This window comes from Perna viridis, chromosome 9 (assembly GCF_037379345.1).
Source record: "Perna viridis isolate PV_CMFRI_1.1 ecotype Kerala chromosome 9, ASM3737934v1, whole genome shotgun sequence".
Taxonomy (NCBI): Eukaryota; Metazoa; Mollusca; class Bivalvia; order Mytilida; family Mytilidae; genus Perna; species Perna viridis.
The window spans coordinates 35,737,070-35,759,226 of NC_142453.1; the positions used below are offsets into that span (position 1 = coordinate 35,737,070).

At 31.6% G+C, this 22,157-nt stretch overlaps 2 protein-coding genes across 8 annotated transcripts in view; one reads left to right on the forward strand and one right to left on the reverse strand.

Moving 5' to 3' along the window:
• Positions 1–7,854, forward strand: part of LOC148608009 (N-alpha-acetyltransferase 25, NatB auxiliary subunit-like) — a 36,335-nt gene extending 28,481 nt beyond the window's left edge. For 4 of the 5 annotated variants that reach the window (XM_088543834.1, XM_088543836.1, XM_088543835.1 and 1 more), the window contains 3 exons: positions 1,637–1,750; positions 2,042–2,191; positions 3,656–7,854. In XM_088543834.1, coding sequence (XP_088399960.1) covers positions 1,637–1,750; positions 2,042–2,191; positions 3,656–3,778 — 387 coding nt within the window. In that variant the 3' untranslated portion in view covers positions 3,779–7,854. The remainder of the gene's footprint in view (positions 1–1,636; positions 1,751–2,041; positions 2,192–3,655) is intronic. The other variant, XR_015914924.1, reaches the window with a different exon arrangement.
• Positions 7,855–9,030: 1,176 nt separating this feature from the next.
• Positions 9,031–20,779, reverse strand: LOC148608010 (uncharacterized). 3 transcript variants are annotated; one of them, XM_088543839.1, is made up of 3 exons: positions 18,335–18,441; positions 14,091–14,252; positions 9,031–11,583 (listed from the first exon to the last, which is right to left on the reverse strand). In XM_088543839.1, the coding sequence occupies exon 3, from the start codon at positions 11,285–11,287 to the stop codon at positions 9,563–9,565; it is 1,725 nt and encodes a 574-aa protein (XP_088399965.1). In that variant the 5' UTR covers positions 11,288–11,583; positions 14,091–14,252; positions 18,335–18,441; the 3' UTR covers positions 9,031–9,562. The 3 variants fall into 3 exon arrangements, with proteins under 3 accessions (XP_088399965.1, XP_088399968.1, XP_088399969.1); XM_088543842.1 differs by lacking the exons at positions 14,091–14,252; positions 18,335–18,441 and adding an exon at positions 20,549–20,779; XM_088543843.1 differs by lacking the exon at positions 14,091–14,252 and having other exon boundaries at positions 18,335–18,398.
• Between the last annotated feature and the right edge of the window lie 1,378 nt (positions 20,780–22,157).

Genomic DNA, 22,157 nt, shown 5'->3' on the forward strand with positions numbered 1-22,157 from the left:
TTTATAAATGTATTGTAAACTCAAGTTAATCTGACATCAAAAGACAAAGGAAAGTTCCAGACAGAGAGATATATTTTCTGCTAAGAAATCTTTAACTTAATATTTTAATTGTTAATTTATACCAGTCACATCATTACCAAAGATAAAATATTTTACACAGTTTCTTAATTTACAACCATATTTGATTTTTCTATGCTAAACTGCTAGAATACTTTATTTTACTGAAAATTTACATCTTATTTTGCCCAAAGTTGTTAATGGTATGTATCTCATACCTGGTATAAATGATTTATGTGTTATTATCACTATTTTGTTTAAAATCCCTTTCATCTTGCTATCCGATAATTTTCAATCTCACGTCAGTCGAGTGAGAATGAAAATTATCGCTAGTTTCTATGTCTTCGCGTAACATACAAGCAACAGAGTAGGAATATTTGACGACCCAAATAATCATCTCTTTGTTTACTGCATATGAAATAATGGCTAATTTGTGGCAATATTGTCTAGTCTACAATGAAAAATGATTACATACAGTAACTTACCCGATTAGAATGAATAAAGCCCCAAATTATTCCACAAATTTTAAACGCAACTGTCATAGTTAGCTGATTTTTTTTTTTCAAATAATGTGTATCACAACTGCAAAACATACGTGAAGTCACATAGCATGTCACCGAAAAATAGTCTCGAAAGAGTATTTTGCAGCGCTTATAAAACTTACTTATTTAGGTCAAGACTATTGAAAATAAACGAAAACTAATACCTTACAATTCAGCAAAACAGCGATAGACAGGTTATTAAATATTTTTTCAACTTGCGGGAGTTTCTCATGCTGATCTTGTCTCGTGGCAAGGCTGCTTGATGAGATAGGCATGAGAAACTCCCTCTCGTAGAAAAATATTTAATAATCTAATAATCTCTGTAAGAATCAGGCAGTATTTTTCATATCATTTTGATACAATGAGTTTTATTTTCATTAAAACGCTACTTTATCAATTTGGTAATATGGGTCATGATTCTATTGAAATGCACTTCCTTATCATTTTGATATAATGAGTTATAATTTCATTGAATTGCATTTCTTTATGATTTTTTTGTAGTATTGGTTATAGCTTCATTGAAATGCACACCCATATCATGTTGGTACATTGGGTTATAGCTTTATCGAAATGCGCTCCCATTTCATGTCGGTACAATGGGTTATAATATCATTGAAAAGAACTTTAATTAAATTTTGTTACAATGAGTTATAATTTCATGGAAATGCACTTTCATAACATTTTGGTATAATGAATAATAATTTCAAATGAAATGCATAGCAAGGAAAGAAAACCAAATTTGTGACCAAAAAAAAACAAAAAAAACTAAATTTTCTTGTATATAAAAGAAAAAATTCCTAACATCCCCAGTGATGCAGAGATCAAATAATTGTTGGTTCAAATTAAAAGGTCTTCCTTGAGTGAAATAACCAGTTTGTTGTTGTTTTTACATGCATGTTTCAAATTTTTCTCATTTTGTCTGATTCCTGCGAAGACTTAACATGCTTAATGCATCAACCCTTTTCTAACTTACAAATTTACACTGTAGTTTATAATATTAACTTACGTGCTCATGTGATTTTTTCTTTATTTTGCAGACTTTATCTCATGTAGTTATATTAACTGGTGTGTGCCATAGAATACTTAGACCATTAAAGTCATCTTTTCATAAGAAAAGTAAAAAGCGTAAAGATACTGCACCAGCTAAACTAGTAAGTGGTTTACTTCTTATTTTCAAGGAATTGTTGAGGGATTTTGAAGGTCAGTAATATGAAACTTAACAAAACATTTGAAAAAATGTTTTAAAGGAGTTGAGTAAGGGCACACACATAATTTTTAAACTTAGCTTTAGCTGAATATTTAGGGTATAATGTAATATAAGCAAAATAGTTATAGTGTTTTATTTTTTTTTTTTTTTTAATGGGGCAATTAATTCTGTGCAAAATATTTGTTCTGAATTCAACAAATTCAACATTGTAACTTGCATCTCATTTCTGTTTCAGCCATGCACATTTGAGAATTATAATCAACATTTATCATCATTAGAGAAGGTAGCCAAAGATCTTCATCAAGCTGTTCTAGATATTGACCCTGTATTTCTATCTCTTGATCTCTCTAACCTCAGTCTTACAGAAGGTCTCACAGCTGATGAGGTAAGTTTTGTCCTAATTATTAACCTTTACCTGTACATTTGATCATTACATTTCACTTTTGATTAAATAAATAAATCTTCATGATTGGGTAGTATATGAGCAGTTATGTTTTTATGACATATATCTGCTTATTATGTCTTCCCCCACTTCCGTGGGTAGACATATTGTTTTGGGCTTGTCTATCACAAAGTTTGTCAGAGCAACTCCTCTCAAACTACTGAACCAAATTTTACAAAACTTGGTATATAGCAAGAACATCATATTTAGTTGTGCAGATTACCAGGAAATTTTTTATCGCTTAATTTTTGTAGGAGATAAGCCCTTTGAACTTATAAATTTGCCAAAAATCCTCATAAGTTACTTTGTCAGTGCAAGTCCTCTGAAACTGCTGAACAAAATTTTTGGAAACCTGGAATGTAGCAAAAGTCTCATATGTAGATGTGAATAAAATCCACATAAGTTACCTTGTCAGCACAACTCCATTAAAAATTATTCAGGTATTATAGGTCTCAGTCTTGTATTCTTTTCCCTATAGGCTTCTATAGTATACCTTAAATTTTCATGATTTTTTAAAAAATAGACAAAGAGTTTCAATCTAACTCTTGACCATGTTTTTCAATTAAGGAAATGTCAAAAATAAGTTTTAGGTCCATTTTAGAAAAAAAAGACACGAACTTTGGTACACCAAGACAGGTCAAACTAAAAATAGACTTTTTCTACTTTCACTTTTATTTTGAGTTCATAAAATGGACCCCTTTCCTGAAGATTATTTTTCATGAAAATACTGTTCTTTCTCAAAAACAATTTTTTTGTGTCATAGATAGATATTTACCCTGTACTTGTGATGAAAAATAATAGTCATTTGCCAAGAAACAAAAACAGGAAAAGGCAAAAAGGAAGCGCATTATATTTTTTAGCTGCCATGTTTTGACGTACACCCGCTCAGGAATATGTAATACAAGACTGATACCTATATAATAATTGTTAAGAGGCCTTTGCAATGTCCAGCAACTATATTTTGATATAACTTACTGATTGAAATTCATACTGAAAATAATCTAAAATTGGGAAAACATTACTTTACCAACATAGCTTTTATTTCTGCTCAGAACAGTTCGCAGGAAAGACATATGTTTTTGCAGACAAAAACAAACTTTAATTGATAATGGATTTGGATTCATGGGAGAAAAACATGACAGTAGCTAAACGAAAGAAGAAAAGATCAGCAATTATATTATAAACACAAATGTATTAAGTATTTTTGTATAAATGAATTGTTGTCACAGTATATGTCATTGTCATATAAAACCATGTATACTGTATATGCTATAGATAAAAAAAGATTATTGAGTAAGTTAGATGAAAGTATGTGTGAACTTCATATTACAAGTATATACATAATTTGTATGTGTTACAGAAAGAATGATTATGTTCATGTATATGTATTATTTGTGTACCTTGCAGGAAGATATTGCTATAGAGAAGGATATGTGGAAGAAAGTAGAGAAAAGTTACCAAGTATCAGCCTGGGAAGTTACAGAATTTCTCCACAACAAAATGCAGTATTTAAATGAACTCAAATTGTGATATATTTAAAAGTGCTATAGCAGTGGTATGGTTTTAATCATATTTATCATAGTATGTAATGCAGAGTGGTTCTATAGGGGTTGATTTCATGGAAAGTCAGAGTGTCATATTGATTGAAAGTTCTGATTGCATTATCAGAGGACATGTTAAATTATTAAAAGCAAAGATCAATTATATACTTAGAAGTTTTCATGGAACTGACTGCAGATGTATATTATGGAAAGTCAACCAGTTGTTTGCAAGGTTTACCTGAGTGTGTTAGGCTTCATGTTATGAAGCTTTTACAAGGTCTGAGTATTGATACTGGTTTAACTCAATACCATGTTGTTTTGTTTTGGTATGTTGCTCCCATGCCATATGTTATCACCTTCCAATGATAAAGTTTTCTATCAGCTGAATACTTAAATAAGTTTTACTATAGTGTATTACAATAGGGTTAATCTACCACTGTGTAAAACAATTTTAATTGAACTTCAAATCCAAGTTTTTACTACATTAATGAAGAATTTTTTTTCAATCAGCAAATTTTCCTAATTGTTATGTTTATAGTGCTCCTTAATTTTACAGAAAAAGACTGTTATGATCCGTCTTAACACTAGTGGTATTTAAGTAAAACAGGTCTGTTGGAATTGTTTGCTTATGCTTGGGCTGTAATGGGACTATCATTTAACACCAACTTTTTAAATATCAGCTTTCTCCTGACTTGACTCAAATTAATATTAAAAAGTTTACCTTCCCATCATTTATGGAACTTGCATTTATTGTAAAATGCAACATTCCCTGGCTAATTTTCACTTGGATGTGGGAGATGGGATTTTTATATCCTCATTTATTTCATTGTGTTTCGTTTGAGAGAAAAATTGCAAAGGAGATGCATGCCTAGTAAAATCATTCTTTTTTTCTTCCTTCGATCTACAAGAGTGATCATCGGCTTTAGTTTCAGTTAGTCTATCTGTCATACAACAGGTTTCAAGATGACATTGACACGATGATATGAAACATGCATGTATAATAGAGATTAAATTCATTAATGAATTTTTTATACTAGTTCAGAGAATACAAGCCTACTTTGAAGATAAGAACTTCTAGGTTTATAAATGAAAGTTAGGTACGTTGTACAATAAATCTTATTTGAATATGAAGCAAACTAATGTGAAGGAAAAAATAACAATTTTGATACGAGTAGTAGCTTTTCTACTTAGAAATTATAAAGTTTGGGAAATCTGTGATACACATAAAACTTTTGACTAATTTTGTTACCAACATTGTTTATTCCCTATAGTCCAATTCACCTCAGATTGTTTGCGGTTTTTTGCGTTTATTTTTGTAATTACTCGACGGTTCCTTTCAAAAACTTGCCATTTTATTCATGTCGTTCTGTACTACGATTCCCTTACAATTATTTTTAGTTCTTACCTCCGAGATTGAAAAAATTCAAAATTTATTTTTCCTACGAGAATTTTGCATTGAATGTATTGTTTATCCGCCATCTTGTTTCTATGGATATTTTGAAATGTTCCCTATTATCTCACAATTGAAGAGGTGAAATAACATGATTTCCCGCCATATTTCTGGTTCCCTGCTAATTAATTACTTTATGTGGTAAGACTCTTATTAAGTACCAGTTGTAGCATTTTCATTCGGAACTTCTGGTTTTGTCTTTTACTAAAGGTAAAGAGCAGAAATATGGTGGGAAATCATGGTATTTCAGCTCTTCAATTGTGAGATAATAGGGAACATTTCAAAATATCCATAGAAACAAGATGGCGGATAAACAATACGTTCAATGCAAAATTCACGTAGGAAAAATAAATTTTGAATTTTTTCAATCTCGGAGGTAAGAACGAAAAATATTTGTAAGGGAATCATAGTACTGAACGACATGAATAAAATGGCAAGTTTTTGAAAGGAACCGTCGAGTAATTACAAAAATAAACGCTAAAAACCGCAAACAATCTGAGGTGACTTGGACTATAATTATTGTTCATTTTTCTCATTTCCATTTTAGTTTATTGAGAAAAAGCAAAAAGTACCATGCAATATAATTCAAAATCCCTGTTGGAAAGTTAGGTTTTATTTCAGAAAAAAGGGTTTTTAAACTTTGAACTATTATTGAAAATTCTTCAAATTTTACTCCCATAAACTAAGCTGTGACCAATTTGTTGAACATAGTGTGTGCATCATTATCACGCTCTGCCCATTTCACCCTGACGGGCAGCTAATTAACTTTGCCTTTTGTTCATAAGTTTATGCCACACACACATGTAACACTTGTTTTCATCACCGGTAGAAAGGGTACTATATACATAGAGAAAAACTCAGTTTTAGAATGAATATGTTGTTTGTTTTTTCTTATAAATTAAGTTGAGATGTTTAGATTCAAACAGTTTTATTTAGCCATTGCTCTTTGCAAGAGTAATGGCTTTCAGGCAAAATTTTAAAGTATTGAAATTGCACATACTAGGGTTGTTTGTTTTGTTTTATGACCCCAGAGAAGATAATTACAAGGACTGCATGAATCTGAATTAATGTTGAGCCTGAGAAGTAGCAGAAATTGTCACTAAAAGATATCTACTGTTGAGATCACAACATACATGTATTAATAACCTCATGTTATATGTGCTTCCACATTTTCCTTTGCTTAAGGATACTTGTTTGTTGTTAAATTATAGTTTTGTAGATATCAATTTTAGCATAATTTATTATTTTTATGAGTGCTTTTTTACTCTGTCTTTTTGGGTAAAAAAGTCCTGAACCATATCTATTTACTATTGGTAAAAGAAAGAGGAAAAGATGATATTTGTATGATTTTTTATTTCATTATAACAATTCATAAGTGCAAGCCAAAATTGTTCCAAAATTTAATTCTTTTGGGAAATGATCAAGCAGACGTTCTGAGATTTTCATAAGAAGAACAAAATATTTCTGACTGATTCATAATCTTCACTTTTAAGACCATTTGCAGAGGTAATTCATTAGAAATATGATCGTTGGTTCATATATCCCAAAAAGATGAAATATTTATTTATAAGATTTCAATGTTTTTTGTTGACTACATGTATGGTTAGTAAGAAAAGTACTAAATACAGTTTTAATAATAAAAAAAAAATAGACAGAAGGTGATTCATACATGTCAAAAACCCACAAAATTTACTTTTATTTTTTATTCAGTTACAGTCTTTATAACAAGGTTAAGTATTTCATTGGTCTTTATAACAAGGTTAAGTATTTCATTGGTCTTTATAACAAGGTTAAGTATTTCATTGTTTTTTTTGCACTTTTGAGATAAATTATATATAGATTGTATGAGAAACTAGCACTTTGCAAGAGTTATTGTTCTTGATTTGGTTGATCTAAGAATTAAGAGGGAGATGAATGTGTGATTTTCTCCTAAAGGTCAGTAAAGTGAAAGGACTATAGTAAGGAAAAAATGTTGGTATGTAGAGCAAAAAGTCATCAATTGTTAAATGGGTTTTTCATCACTTTGTATTATTGGTTTTTATTTGGATTTGTACTTAATTACTTTTAGGATTTAAAGTTCATATCACTGTTAGCATACCTGCCAACTTTTGAAAATGTTCATTGGGGTTTTACACATAGTAATCAACAACTAAATAACATTTTAGGGGCCTTCAAATTCATCAAACTCTTGTTTTCAGGCTTTTGTTTGGCAAAACAAATCTAATGCACTACTCCTTTGAGTCTTGGGTTGTAAATTGTGGTCAATATTGCTTTTTGAAAATTTGAATTTTGAAGCTCTCATGCATTCATGGGGAAAATCCACTACAAATAGTGACATTTGGCAGGTATGTGTGAGGAACACAGTGTCAGTTATATTGATTTGACTAAATCAGTATGAAAGACTCAGTTTTTGGCACTGATGTCAACTATAACCCATATTCAATACCAAATAATCAGCTACTGCTTATATTATGTGTGCTTAATTGTGAACAAGTGTATGTTTAAATAGTGTAAATTTTGTACATTGTTTTCATGATGGAAACTGAACAACTTGAATAAAACAACAATTTTATAATGGTTTTCTAGTTTCAACAATAAAATTCAAATTAATATTATTGAAGTACTATTTTAGATATTTGTATTAAATTTGCATATTTGAATAGGAATTATCAATTTGCACATATGTCTATTATTAATCCAATGGCTTTTCTTGTTAGAAATGGAGTGGCATCTTATCCTTGAAGACTCACGCCCTCTGCCTTCTTTGAGTGTTCCTGTGTTTCTTTTCATAATTTCCAAATGCCATGATTAAATTTGATAAACAGTGTCTCTTATTAATCACAGTCATTTCTCATGATGATATGCATGGACTATTTTCCAGTGGATATAGAACTATAACCAGTCTACCAATCAATAAAAATAAGGCAGCTAAAATTACGGATATTAGTTTAGACTTAACCATATCAGTTTAAAGGATTCAAGCGTGTAAAATACTGTAAAGGTATTAATTTTCGTGGTTGCGAATTTTTCACGGATTCTGTCAAGTGAATATATTCGCCGGGTACCAATTTTCGCGATATCAAAAAAATATCAAGCGTTTACATAGTGTTAAAAATTTCGCGGGTACTTTTTTTTTGCGATTTTCTGTCCACTTCGAGAAAAGTGAAAATTAGTACACACCGAAAATGAATACATTTACAGTAATTAACTTCAGTGGATAGAAGTTCCCTGAACTTTCTATGTATGTGGTTTTGATGCTGCCGATCACAAACATGTTGCATCGTATATATTAAGTTCCCTGATTTCTTTTTAACCGTATTATTGAATATAATTTCCACTTATGCCAGTATAAATTATTGAAACAAGTCTTCGCTCTAAAATATTTTTGATTTGTATTTTTCTTCAGTTGAAAAGGTCTCAGTGTCTCTTTTTTTTCACGTTCTCATGAGACCATCACCAGCATATTTCATTAGTTGCATGGCGTTTACTCCATTTGTTGTATTTGACTTGTGGTAGGTATATGCATTTTTGTATCTAGATATTCTATTAAATTTCCCATCCTTTCTCTTTAGACATTTTGATATTAACTTGACATTAATTTCAGGTAAAAATAGATTGCACTCTTAATTCCAGCGATTACTTTTTATTTTGCAAAAATCGTTTTTTTTCATATTTTTATGAACAGGAAACATTGATATTTAAGAATCGCATTGCCAAAATTTTCGTGTCTATTAAAGAACGAGTCGCCTTTCGAAGATATGACATCTGAATTAGTAACTTACCAGTATACCTTTATATAAAACAACATATTTCCTTTATTGGAGAAAAGACTTTCCACTATATAACAAATCAACAAAGTGTATGAAAACAAACAAAAAATCTCCAGTATATCCCGAAAGAACAAGGATCTTAGCAGCACGAATTCAAATGAACAACATTTAATATTTAGTTTTATCACGAGAAACAACAGAGGATGACATTCTTTTGGTAATTGGATATAGTTGCTTTGCTTAAGTTACATTGAAAGAAGGAGTAGCGAGAAATAAGATTGACGTCATTTGATGTCAAATGTTCGGAACTTGCGTGGCAATTCACGCATTTCCATGATACATGTTCCTATCTGTTTTGATTGCTACTTATGGATTGTGCACACTAAAATCTTAGATGAAGTTCAATTAGTGCTGATTATGAATGATACTTCCAACATTTTCCGTTCATAATATCAATTTGTCAAGGAAAAATGTTACATTGGACGTAAATGATATCAGATCTAGTTTGTTCGGTAACGTTTATGATATTATGTCCAGTTTTATTCGACATGTTTCATGATATCAGATAGGTATCGGTTTCTTGAAGAGGTAGTACTATATTGTCTTGTCTAGAATTTGATTTTTGCATTTTGTTTTTCCCACCAATCTTTCTCATAGGCGTTCCATCTGTTGGAAAGATCGGAAAGTATCTTCCGGGAGAGACAGGTGGGGGAGATTTCGATAGTTTATATTCACCCATGAATTTAGGACTAGGCGATAAATATGGACTACTAGTATACGCACCAACGTCATTGAATTGTTGCTCTACGGTTGCTAATTTACTATGTCTTTGGGGAGACGCTCGATAATTTCCTTGATCCAGTCTAGCTGGAGAATTACCCATAGAGAGATTGTTACGAATACTCCCTTGCATTAATCGTTCAGGAGATTTATTCATGGCAAGACGATCGGCAAGTCGACTAGGCGTTTGTGATTGAGCATTTATATTTCGTTCTGGTGATCTATCTCGGTCTAATGGTCTCCCCCTTTCCGACAGATTCCCATTCCGATCAGGTGACTTTGATTGTGTTACTCTTTCTGCTATTCTATGTTGTGTTAGTGTCTGAGTTTGATAAGCTCGATCAAATCTCTTGAATTTGTCAGTGTCGTTTTGTCTCACATTATTATAATCATTAAACCTCGATTCTACTGATCTAGAACTTACCTTTGTAGAGCTTAGTTTAGACATTTTATTGTCATGTTTATCAAATCCTGTAGAATTCACTGATTTGTTTGTTTGATTTGAATAAAATGGTTGAGAGCGCACATTCCAACCAGACTTCGAATATTGCTTCTCTGGAGGAATTTTCCCATTTACCGGGATATTATCCGATACACCTTCGGGTCGCGATATCCTTGCGAAATTTTCATAGTCATTCGCTGCAATTAATTCTTTGTCACCAACAACCCGTTTAAACCACTTCTGATGATTGTTTGACACAACAAATTGGGTTTTCTTTGTTTTAGTTTCATCGTCATCATTATTGCCAAACACATCTAAGACAGATCTGGGTGTCACTTCACTGATTCCGTAACTAGTGTGCCCGTAATTTTCCATTGCACTATCTGATACTGTACTAGTTCCAGACACTGTGGATGGACTCCTCCTATCTATTTCTTTCGTTAAGTCGTTCGTAGAGAATGAAACCTTCTTCGAACGGTCGTCTAATTTGTTATACATTTTCGCCGGGCTTGTTCTTGTCGGTCTATCTGTTAACACTGGAAGTCGACTAGACGTTTGTTCTATTTCATTTTCATTGTTATTGTCGTCATAATTTCTCTCAATATCAATGTCAACTACATTATGATGTCCTTGATCATTAGTTCGGAAGTGAAATTCGGAATACTTTGACATTCCAAGAGGTCGCGTGCTTGTATTTCGACCAAATGTTCCATTTCCTATCAGATGTTCGGTATTTGATATATTAGGAAGCTTTGATATTGTTTGTCTTATTCTATCCCTTTCGTTTTCAATATCTCGCTGTTTCATTTTCTTCTTTTTAACCCGGAACGGAATGTTCGGTAATTTCTTTAAAAGCGATTTAACAACTCCTCTATTTCTATTTTGATACGTCCACACCTCTTGTCGTCTGTCACATTCATCATCCCTTGGATTATCTATTAAACACGTTCTAATTCCCGCCCAGCCTCTGTCAGTCGGTTCTGATCTTACCGATCTTACTCCACTAACGGAGAACCTTATCAATGGTGGAAATCTGGACGAACTGACACCATCCATTGTGACGTGTTGCGTGACGTTACTTTATTTCTTTTGATTACATTATGTTTCTTTAATAATACTTCAAAACAATATCTTCAAATTATCAATTGTGAAATCATACTTAAAGGCTGTAATTATGTTTAACGTGTTGTTGTGTTGAGGAGATCCTTTGAAAACTAATTTATTCTTTTATCGTTTGAATCTTTCATATTTGTTTTACCTTGGACGTATGTATAACAGAGTTCACTCAAGATCTTTTAAACCGTACTGGGTCCTCAAAGTTTAAATGAAAGCTTTCATTACGCGTCTCCGACCTGTAATATAAAATAATTAACGTTAATGTAATAACTAACCATAAAAAGTACATAATCTCTGTCTAGTACATGAAATATTCATGCTTCAACAGTATAATCTACATACTAAATATTTGAATCGTGTTGGATTGCAACGTTTTCAATTTCCAGCTAACTTAAAGGTCCCATGTTAGCCATGTCCATTGGTCATGTAAAAGCATGCACGTATTAATTGAAAGTATATTAAGCGAAGAAGAGATAATTGTAATTGATTTTTATTCATTTCTTATTTTACGCGATCGTAAACGGAATAATTTAGACTGGGTACAGTCTATTAAGTATGACTGCAGGATACTTATCACTTTGATCTTAAAACATGATTGAAAGTTTTCAACAGTAATTCAGATACACACAATTTTGTACTTCAACGGTAGAAAATTAACCTAGCTATGATATTTAAGATGCGAAGGTAATCAAATGTAAACACTGTTTTATAATATACATGCTGTGTATCTATTACAAGGAGATAGGGCACGAAACGCTGTCTTAAGATTTTTCTTTATTGATGAGGTATTCCACTCCAATAATCTGTTTTCATACACAATTTATATATTTTATATCTCAGTTAACGTCAAGATATAACAGAACCTTTCCTAATGGCTATGCATTTCTTTTTTTTTTATTAACTATTCATTCAATCGGTTTCCCTTTTACCATTGTTAGATGTGTTTCTCCTAGTGATTACATCTGTTTACGAATTTTAATCACAGAGCGTTGATCAAGTTCTTTCGTGTTTCTATATTTTGGTTGTTAAAGACTATACAACGTGGGAATATGAAAACAGACTATTGCAGATTACACAAAAAGACAGAGCAATGGTTAGCGTAACGACCATGCACCAACCACGCATTGTCAAACAAACCTATATCTTAAGATTACAAGAAAAAAAATCTTTAAAAAGGATAGTTACAAAATATTTCATTACATTTACTATAAACCTGTACTTTTTAAAGCAAATTTATATTTCTCTTGTTATGTTGCTCAGCTTAACTAAAATGTGAAATTGATTGCATACATGATGAAAATGACAATTTTTAAAGGCATTTGTAACTGTACTCGTATATTGCCTTAATTCACCAAAATACATGTTTATGACTCTTTAAAAATCTAATTTTGTTAAAACTCATTGTGTTTACGGCTATTTGAACAAATTTGTATATAAAAGGTTTTACTTTAAAACGTTTACCCTACAAAAAGAAAGAGAATATCGGAAATGCTACGAATTTAATACTTTTAAAAATCGTTTGTATAACTTCAAATCACATTTTAGAAAGATTGGTCAAACAAGGTGCATGACGAGTTTTTGATGTATGATCAGCTCTTTCTATTCAATTTGAAATGATATGTCCGTTTATTGACAAAGCAAATGTTCAACCAACAAAAATTTCAGATTACACACTAGCGCTATATGAGTGCACATACGTTATCTTTTATATATATGAATGAAATAGTAATAACTGTGATCACAGTTAGAATGGCAAAGAACAATTTTATTAAGAGTAATCAAGGGAACCAAGGTTATAGCGGTAATCAAAAGAATGTAATCCAAGGACAAAGACCAGACATGGAAAACAGACATACACAACAAAGATAATAAAGTAAATAAAATCATACATACAAAGTAACAAAAGTAGATGAGCAACTCGACTCCACTAAAAACTGGGAGCATGGACCAGGTGCACCGGTACGGTAAGCGTCCTCTGCTTTTCTAGAAACACCCACCGAGTTGCTCATAAAAAGTCAAGTCCGGGGTAGACAAACGAGGAAAGGAAAACTATGACCCGTCGAATAAATCAGTTTTCATGGTGCAGATGGATACACCATAACGATCCACGAGTTCATGATGACGACCATAACACTTCTGTGGTGATGACTTCAATCTTGTAGCAACATAACCCTGTTCCAGAAGCCTATTTGTTAGAGTTCTAGCGCGATACAAAATGTCTGCGTAGTTTCGGCGAGCTCTGGCATAACGTATGAGTTGTGATATGAATACTCACACGGGATGTTGCCACAGATGAAAGGAAAGTTGACAATTCTGAATGAACAGTCATCACGTTTGTCGTAAAGTTTGGTCAATAGTTTTCCTTTACCATCGATTTCTAAGTGTAGGTCAAGATATGAGGCTGACTTCACAGTGTCTGTAGTATCCTTTATTTCAAGTTCTTTTGGGTAGATGCGATTAACTTAGCCAATGGACATATTTTAAATGATTTTTGTAAACTAGCTCTAATGCCTTCCCATCTATACATTCAATTATGATTTGTTGGGGAGAAGAAATGATTGGCACTGTAAGCATTAATTGTTAATCATAAATAAACCACTGAATTTAGTCAAAACAGCCGTATTAAACGAAACCTGTATAAAAATGTCACATAAGAACAATACCCGACGTATCATAGTCAATGAATATATAATCCAAACCGATGGAGATTGCTAAATATCGCTGTTCAATTTCTAACAATTACCAAATAATTATGAAGAGTTTAACTTTTGCTATACTTCCATAAACACGTCTGTGTGTACACGCTGACGTGCCACACCCTTTTCATCAGTACACTCCTCAAGGAGATAGACTAGGATAAGGGAATAACTTTTGAAATCAGTGCCAAAGTCTATCAAGCTTTCATCTGAAACAGAATAAAATCAGTTCAAGTTACTTTGATGCTTACCTAAGGTTGATATAAAATGCTGAATACAAACGTTCCAATGATTTGTAAGAATTATGCCCCTTACCCTAGATCTACCCCTTTAAGATCCTACACAAACACTGTTTTCACGTATGTACAGGGCATTATATAAATTATTGTTTAAAGTATGAATAAAAAAACTCAATATAAGTAGTTATTCTAAAATATTTACAGATTTTATCAAAATTGAATGTTGCACATGAGCTGCGGTCTATTTCATTAATATCTTTCCTATATGGCAGTTAAAATGTTCCCCATATATTGCAATATTTCCGTACACATTATAATATTTGGAAATCGAATATCTTAATATTTTGATAATGGATCGGAGTATTGTAACTTATCAACACGTTATCGGCTTAATTCAGCATATTTGAATTATTCCTTTTCTATGTACTAGTTTATTTATACAATGATTTCACTAATACATGTACAACCACTATTATTATTTTTCAATCGATGGTATATCAATTTGGTTTTTGGGGAACATTATCAACTGCAGTGCTTGTAGCGGGTGGTACTCGTTCGTGAAATCTTAACCTATATGACCATGTTAGGCATTTTCTCCACTAACAACTACCGCTGTAAGTATCCTTTAGGCTTTGGCAAAAATATATATATATCCTACATAACAATACCTAGATGAGCTGTCCCTTAATACTATACATCGCGTACTTCAAGTTACAACCTCAGATTAATCCTACGAAAAGCTATATTTTTGAATGGCCTTACTGGCCGAGTGGTCTAGGGTGCTGGACTTTGTGCAAGCGGTGTTGCCATAGATGTCACAGTGGCACGAGTTAGAATCCCGCGGAGGGAAGGACAAACATTTTCTCCGCAAATTTGACAGTTCTAACGTTGTTGGGGATTTTTCAGACCTTTCTATGCTTACATTTTCTTCCCGGTATCAATTTGATCCGACGGAGCTGGGTAGCGAATTTAGTGGTCACATCCTGAGACGTTTGTATAATATGATTTCTTGTGACATGCATCGTTAATTTGAACCTCTATCCTACATGATAACACCTAGAAGAGATGTCCCGTACTACCATACATTGTGTACTAAGTTACAACCTTAGATTAATCCTACGAGGAGGAATGGCCCGGCCAGCGAAACATATATTTTTATATAGCGTAGCTGTGTAGCGAATAGAATCGTCAAATTCAAGATTAAGATGATCAATCTATATTCATTGGAAATACTTACGATAGTTATATGAGCGAGACTATTTTAATTTTAAATTACTCGAAATAAAATTGATTATAAGCATTAATTTGATAATCTTATATATATTTGTTTTTTACTCCTTACGTCAACAAAGTATTTATGTGAAGTACTTTTGCATCTGTGCATTTCGTCAATCAGTTATTGAATATTTGAAGATATCATTATTGTGATACTATAGTTTTGTGTTCTTTTAAAACTTGCATAAAGGAAAATGTCCTTTAAATGCTCACAATATCCTGTGAAAAAAACATACTTTCAATTGAGTAAACAGTTCATAATAGTATGTTACCCTATTTTAGAATGTTACTGTCAAGATCAAATATTTTATGTCAAAACCTTAAGTACTATTGTCAAACACATGCTGGTGTCATACAGTTTTTGTATACTTTATATCGACCTTGTGCTTTGCTTTTACCCAATTCAAACTTTGCTTGATTAAAATATTTTTACAGGCTAAATACTGTAAGTTATTGAAATGTAGCATTGTTAATTAAACGGTGACATAAAAACTAACTATATTACATGTACACATCTATCTACGCTAGCATGATAAGTACTCAGCCCAATTTCACAAATGTACTGAGTGATTTATTTTATATCAACACTGCCATTTGATAATTTTTATTTTTAAACAAACATTCCGTTTCTGTTACTGTGATTTAATCATTCTCTTTTCTTTACCTATACGTATTGTTATTCTATGTTTAATTTGATACATTTACTACTCTGGCCACTACCTAAAATTCGTTGGGGGGGGAGGGGGCATTCAATTAACGTTAACGACGACATCAATTTACCAACACATGGATTATTTTATAATGCACCCAGAATAACGGCCCATTTATCCAAAATCTGATGTAAGGAAAACGCGATTCAAAACTGGCGTTATGACATGTTAACCGGCGACATACTCAGTATGTCGTTACTTTTTTGTCGGACATTGTTGTCATGGTTTCTAACGCGACATATATGCTGAAGAAAAAAAAGTATGACTAAAAGATCAATGGAACAACTTGAAGTTGCGACAAAGGACCTGATCTGAGTTTCATAAACAAATCTCCTTGATTTTGCCTTCAAATCTTCTTTTTCAAGCGATTTGGTTGGCCGACATTTGAGTTGAGGAAGGGCTTGAGGAAAATTCCTATTTGAGATTTTTAAGAAATCAGACCCAGAACACTTTATGTATCTTATTTTATTACCTCTGGTAGAAGAAAGGCAACCGAATACACTTATTAGTTAGATTTTTGTACAGGTAAATATTAAGTACTTCCACCTGTAGATAGAACAACGACGAGTGCAAAGGATTTAAAAGTTCCTTATGCAGTTATTATAATTAATAATTTGATTAAAAACATTGTTGAACCATACACAGCTTAGACCTATATTTCATTACAGTTAACATTTATATTTCAACATGTAGGTTCCTTAACAATACTAACAATGTTATCTTTGAAAGCCAGATGTGCTAAGTTCCAATCATATGTCAGTTAGAATTCTAAACCATGTGCGTGACAAAGCATTTGATCTGTCATGCTGATGCATGTACAAATCAACATGCGTGTTTGGTTGTGTAAGTTGCATAAGAAGGTATATTACAAATGTATAAATTAACAGAAGTAGAGAAGGGTGATTTTTAAAATAAACATCGTACAATACATAATAAGCAATCCATTTGTTTTATGATTATATTGCTATGAATCACAGGAAAAATTGTACTACATAAGACACATATGAAAACATATTATGGAAATATATAAAGTTTTTTTTACTATAAATCATATATGAACAACAGTTTTCCTAAATTATATGAAACCATACCTTTTTCATACAATAAGTTCCATTGAAGACGTATAATTACCATATGATTTTTATTAAACCGTTTTTCATGAACTAATTTGTTAGTCTCAAACATATGTTTTTCAAATGTTTTTCTTGACGGTCCTAAACCATTTTTTTCAGGTTTTTTCAAAACATATAAAACACATATGTTACAATTTTTCCATTGTATAAGAATGTATTACCAATGTCAATAAAAAAGCATCAAAAGTAGTGAGAAAGTTGCTCAAATATAATATCTGCATATTACTTTTAACATGAAATTGAAAACAAATGCCTTTTCATATTTTTCATTTTATCTTAGGGCCAATACTTAAGTCATAAATGAATATTTCACCATGTAGAATGGAATTCATTGTTATATTTTAGAACTAATATTTCTTTATTTCTTCCTGAAAGAGGAAAATATAATTGCAAATTAATAAACCTCCTTTTCATATGTTTGACATTTTGTTCAGGAAACATTGAGAAATTCACATTTAAATGCGAGTTTAAAACTCACACCAGTCAAATTTATATACATTATATACTAAAACAAGTATCGTGTTTATCAGCTTATTGCTTTTTTTATTCTTGGATATTAGAATGTGTACACAAATAAATCAAACTGATAAAATCAATTTATGTTAGATAAACGATTTGATTGAGCAATAAAGGAACATGGATTATGTATTGTTTTGATATAGACTTTATCCTGAAAATTCTTAATTGTGAAAACTGGTAACGATTATTTAATATACATCGTCATTTATTTTGTGAAAAAAATACAATTTTCTATATTATGCCTTTAATCTTTTATCATTTTGACTGATTTAATTTCGAGCAATAAAAGCACAAACGGGACAGGAAAACAAAGTGATAGTTACGACTATTTTCATTTCCTTTTTGCGAACAATAATCAATTGACATGCAAATATAAGTAATATAAATTTCCTAAATAATTTGATAAAATACTTACATTGAAAATGGGGAACCAACACCAAAAACAACTGTTTCCGTAATTCAATATTAATTGATTGATATTTGACCTATAAACATAATCAGCTAATCGGGATAATAATCCCTTTTATAGAACTTAATGTCTGGGTTACATTTAAAAGGGTGTTAGTTTTAACTTAATTATATACATAGGATTAGGCGCTTAATATTTCATGAGACAAATATGTAATTATTGTTTAAAAGTATTTTAAATAAAGAGTATAGTTATGTACAGGTATATCAGGATGAAGTCATCAATTGATAAAATCGTAATTACATGACTATTCACATTATTATTGCTAAATGAAATACAGTTACAATTATATCACCATTTTTAATTCTTAAAGATAGCAAATACTGAGTTCCTTAACGATTTTTACATAAAACGTTACTAAGTCGCAAAGTTTTTCTTCTTATTTTCAATGAAACATATCTTTACCGAACCCCGAGTAAACCAGACACTTGCCTATACTAAATAATTCTTAAGCTCTTTTTCCGCCATTTTTAATACATTTTGAAAGCGTAATCAAGGGAACCAAGGTTATAGCGGTAGTCAAAAGAATGCAATCCAAGAACAAAGAACCGACATGGAAAAGAGACATACACAACAAAGAACATAAAGTAAATAAAATCATATATACAAAGTAACAAAAGTAAATGAACAACTCGGACTCCACTAAAAACTGGGAGCATGGACCAGGTGCACCGGTACGGTAAGCGTCCTCTGCTTTTCTAGAAACACCCGCCGAGTTGCTCATAAAATGTCAAGTCCGGGGTAGACAAACGAGGAAAGGAAAACTATGACCTGTTGAATAAATAAGTTTTCATAGTGCAGATGGATACACCATAACGATCCACGAGTTCATGATGACGACCATAAAACTTCTGTAGTGATGACTTCAATCTTGTAGCAACATAACCCTGTTACAGAAGCCTATTTGTTAGAGTTCTAGCGCGATACAAAATGTCTGCGTAGTTTCGGCAAGCTCTGGCATAACGTATGAGTTGTGATATGAACACTCCATACGCAGGTGCTGTAGGGATGTTGCCACAGATGAAAGGAAAGTTGACAATTCTGAATGAAAAGTCATCACGTTTGTCGTAAAGTTTTCAGAATTCATTTCAACAAGACACTGCTCGACTTTGTTCTAAATGATTTATGTTTAATGTTTTATTAACTTAATGAAGTTTCGTACTTCATATGAATATCAAGAAAGTCTCATGATAAAAATTCACGTTTCAAAAACTTCAAATCATATAAGTCTCTCTTCATGTACTATCATTCATGGAACATTTGCTTTAATCGAGAATCAATGACAATGTCTATATCTGTAAAATTCTATAGATCTAGGAAAAAGTAAGGCACGATTTGATTTCCGTATTACATTTGTTCTATTTTTCAACAGATATGTTGACAATGAAAGCTTATTGATTGAACTTGTAAAACTCTGTAGAAATGTAAAATGATCAGATTATGAGGACAAAGGCTTATAGGTTCTATATTAAAAACTAAAAACCAAGATAGACATTCATTTTAATATGTACTAATAATAATGAGGATAGGTCGATATGTTACACATATAGGCGCATAACTTTCATTTTATTTATAATGTACCGAATGACGATTGTGTGCTATTGAATTGAAGAATATATTCAGTAAATGTCACTATCAATTCACACAAAAAAATCATTTGTAATAGCATGCATCTAAGCCATTTTAGAAAGAAAAAGTAATTTGATACGTCATATCAAGATTAGGACGTGCGTGAAAAAAATATCGTTTCTTAACTTCATATGACTATTTTCAAGACCAAGGTTATAGGATAATCAAAAGAATGTAATCCAGGAACAAAGACCAGACACAGAAAACAAGAACATAAAGTAACATACATACAAAATTACAAAAGCAAATGAGCAACTCGGACTCCACTAAAAACTGGGTGCGTGGACCAGGTTCACTGTTAGGGTCATCGTCCATTTGTTTTAATGTTCAATGAAATGTTATTAATACTTAAAATAAAAGTAAAACAATCAGCTCTAATGGATAAATTTTAATCCGTAAGTATATAAATACTTCATTAAAACAAATCAAAAACTTACTTCGTCATGAACATGTTTTTTTTCTTCATGTAAGCGAAACCTAATACGGAAAATAAAAAAAGTAAATTAAAATTTACAATTGACAAGGTCCTACCTTGATGGCAGAGGTCTTTGAAGCAAGAAAGTAAAGAATCTTTGAAGGCATAATATGTCCACAACAACCCCGACCTTATAGCACAAATATTTCCTCAATATTAAAAACCCCCGACCTTACTGAACAAATGTTTGTCTACTTTTAGGTTTAATCTTTGGTCGTAGATGTAAAATTGACTTTAAGTCTATTGATTGTCGCCGTTCAATATGTATTACAATTTATTATTGACTTGACACAATAAACTGAGAAAATTAATTGAAGCTTGATAAATTTTTAAAAGACTGATCTCCACATAATATAGATAAACCCTTTCTCCTTTATATTTTGCATTCATTTAATCTAAGGAAATATAAAACAGATAATCAGGAATGGGTGGTAAGGGGAGAATAGAAGATAAAACAAGTTCTAATTAAAATGTCTTTTTAACGTATGATTTCATTCATAACGCTGTCTCCTGCTAACCGGAAATACTGGACTAATCTAATTTTTTTTTTCTGAAGGGAAAGAGTGCAAATAGCATCTTTTCACTTCAACAAAATATTTATAATTAAATTTCATTAAAAACGTATGCTCAAGCAAAGACAGTGTTACCATAGAAGTACATCATAAATAACATTTCTAATGTCGATAATTTATGCTTTCTTTTAGTAGACGGTGATAACTTTTGAAGACATAATAATCATTTCAAAATATGTTAAATCTTGTTAGATTGTAGTAAATATGTCTAACACTTGACTTTTTACAAATATAAAGGACCGTGATTTATTACCATATAACATTTATTCAAATTTAAACACAACATTGTTCCTCTCGTTTTACATTTTTAGAGGTTGCCGTCGTTATTTCTAACCACCCTTTCATTTTAATGGTGCACATTTTGTCATTAATAATAATAGTTTCTGTTTGCCTTTTTCTTATGTCGTTGTATATTCCATATTCAAAGAAATTATTTTTATCCAATATAATGAAATTGGATATGGTGAATATGCCAAAGGGACAACAACCACACCAGGATGTAAAATGTCAGCTCAAGGCTCCCATGGGTATTCAATCAACGACGAGGACACCTGCATACCACTTGGCAGGCTGTGTTTTAGTTCTGAATGCATTCATGCTCAGGTTTAAATTTCTTCAATAACATGCAAAACGCCCTACATTTTGTAGTGTTAGCTAAGGAGGCTATACTATAGTATGATAAATGGATCCCTTCTTCATTACTGTTTCGTCCACTTCAAAGGAAAAACAAGGTATTGTTAAAAGGTGTAAATGTCCTAGGCTATAACGAAACAATTATGCTTAAATTGAAGCTTAAAAGATCTTTAAATTAATGGTAATGTTCTTTCTAGAACGACCAATAAAGGAATTTTCATATCTTTAAACATTGAAATGCATATATTAAAACAAACAACCTCTCAAAAGAATTTGATTGATTTATTTTATGCTGATTTTAATGATACTGTTTAATATTTGTAAAGGTGTTTCATCGATGAGAAAAGACGTTTTAACGAATCTTTAAATTAAGCTAATATTTACAAAATGTCATCTTAAGAGGTTTTTATTCGCGTTAAATGACAGCTTTCACATTGTATTGTTAACATCGTATTAGTTT

Coding starts and splice junctions, on each gene's coding strand:
- LOC148608010 (XM_088543842.1), bottom strand. CDS start 11,287: ATGGATGGTGTCAGTTCGTCCAGATTTCCACCATTGATAAGGTTCTCC.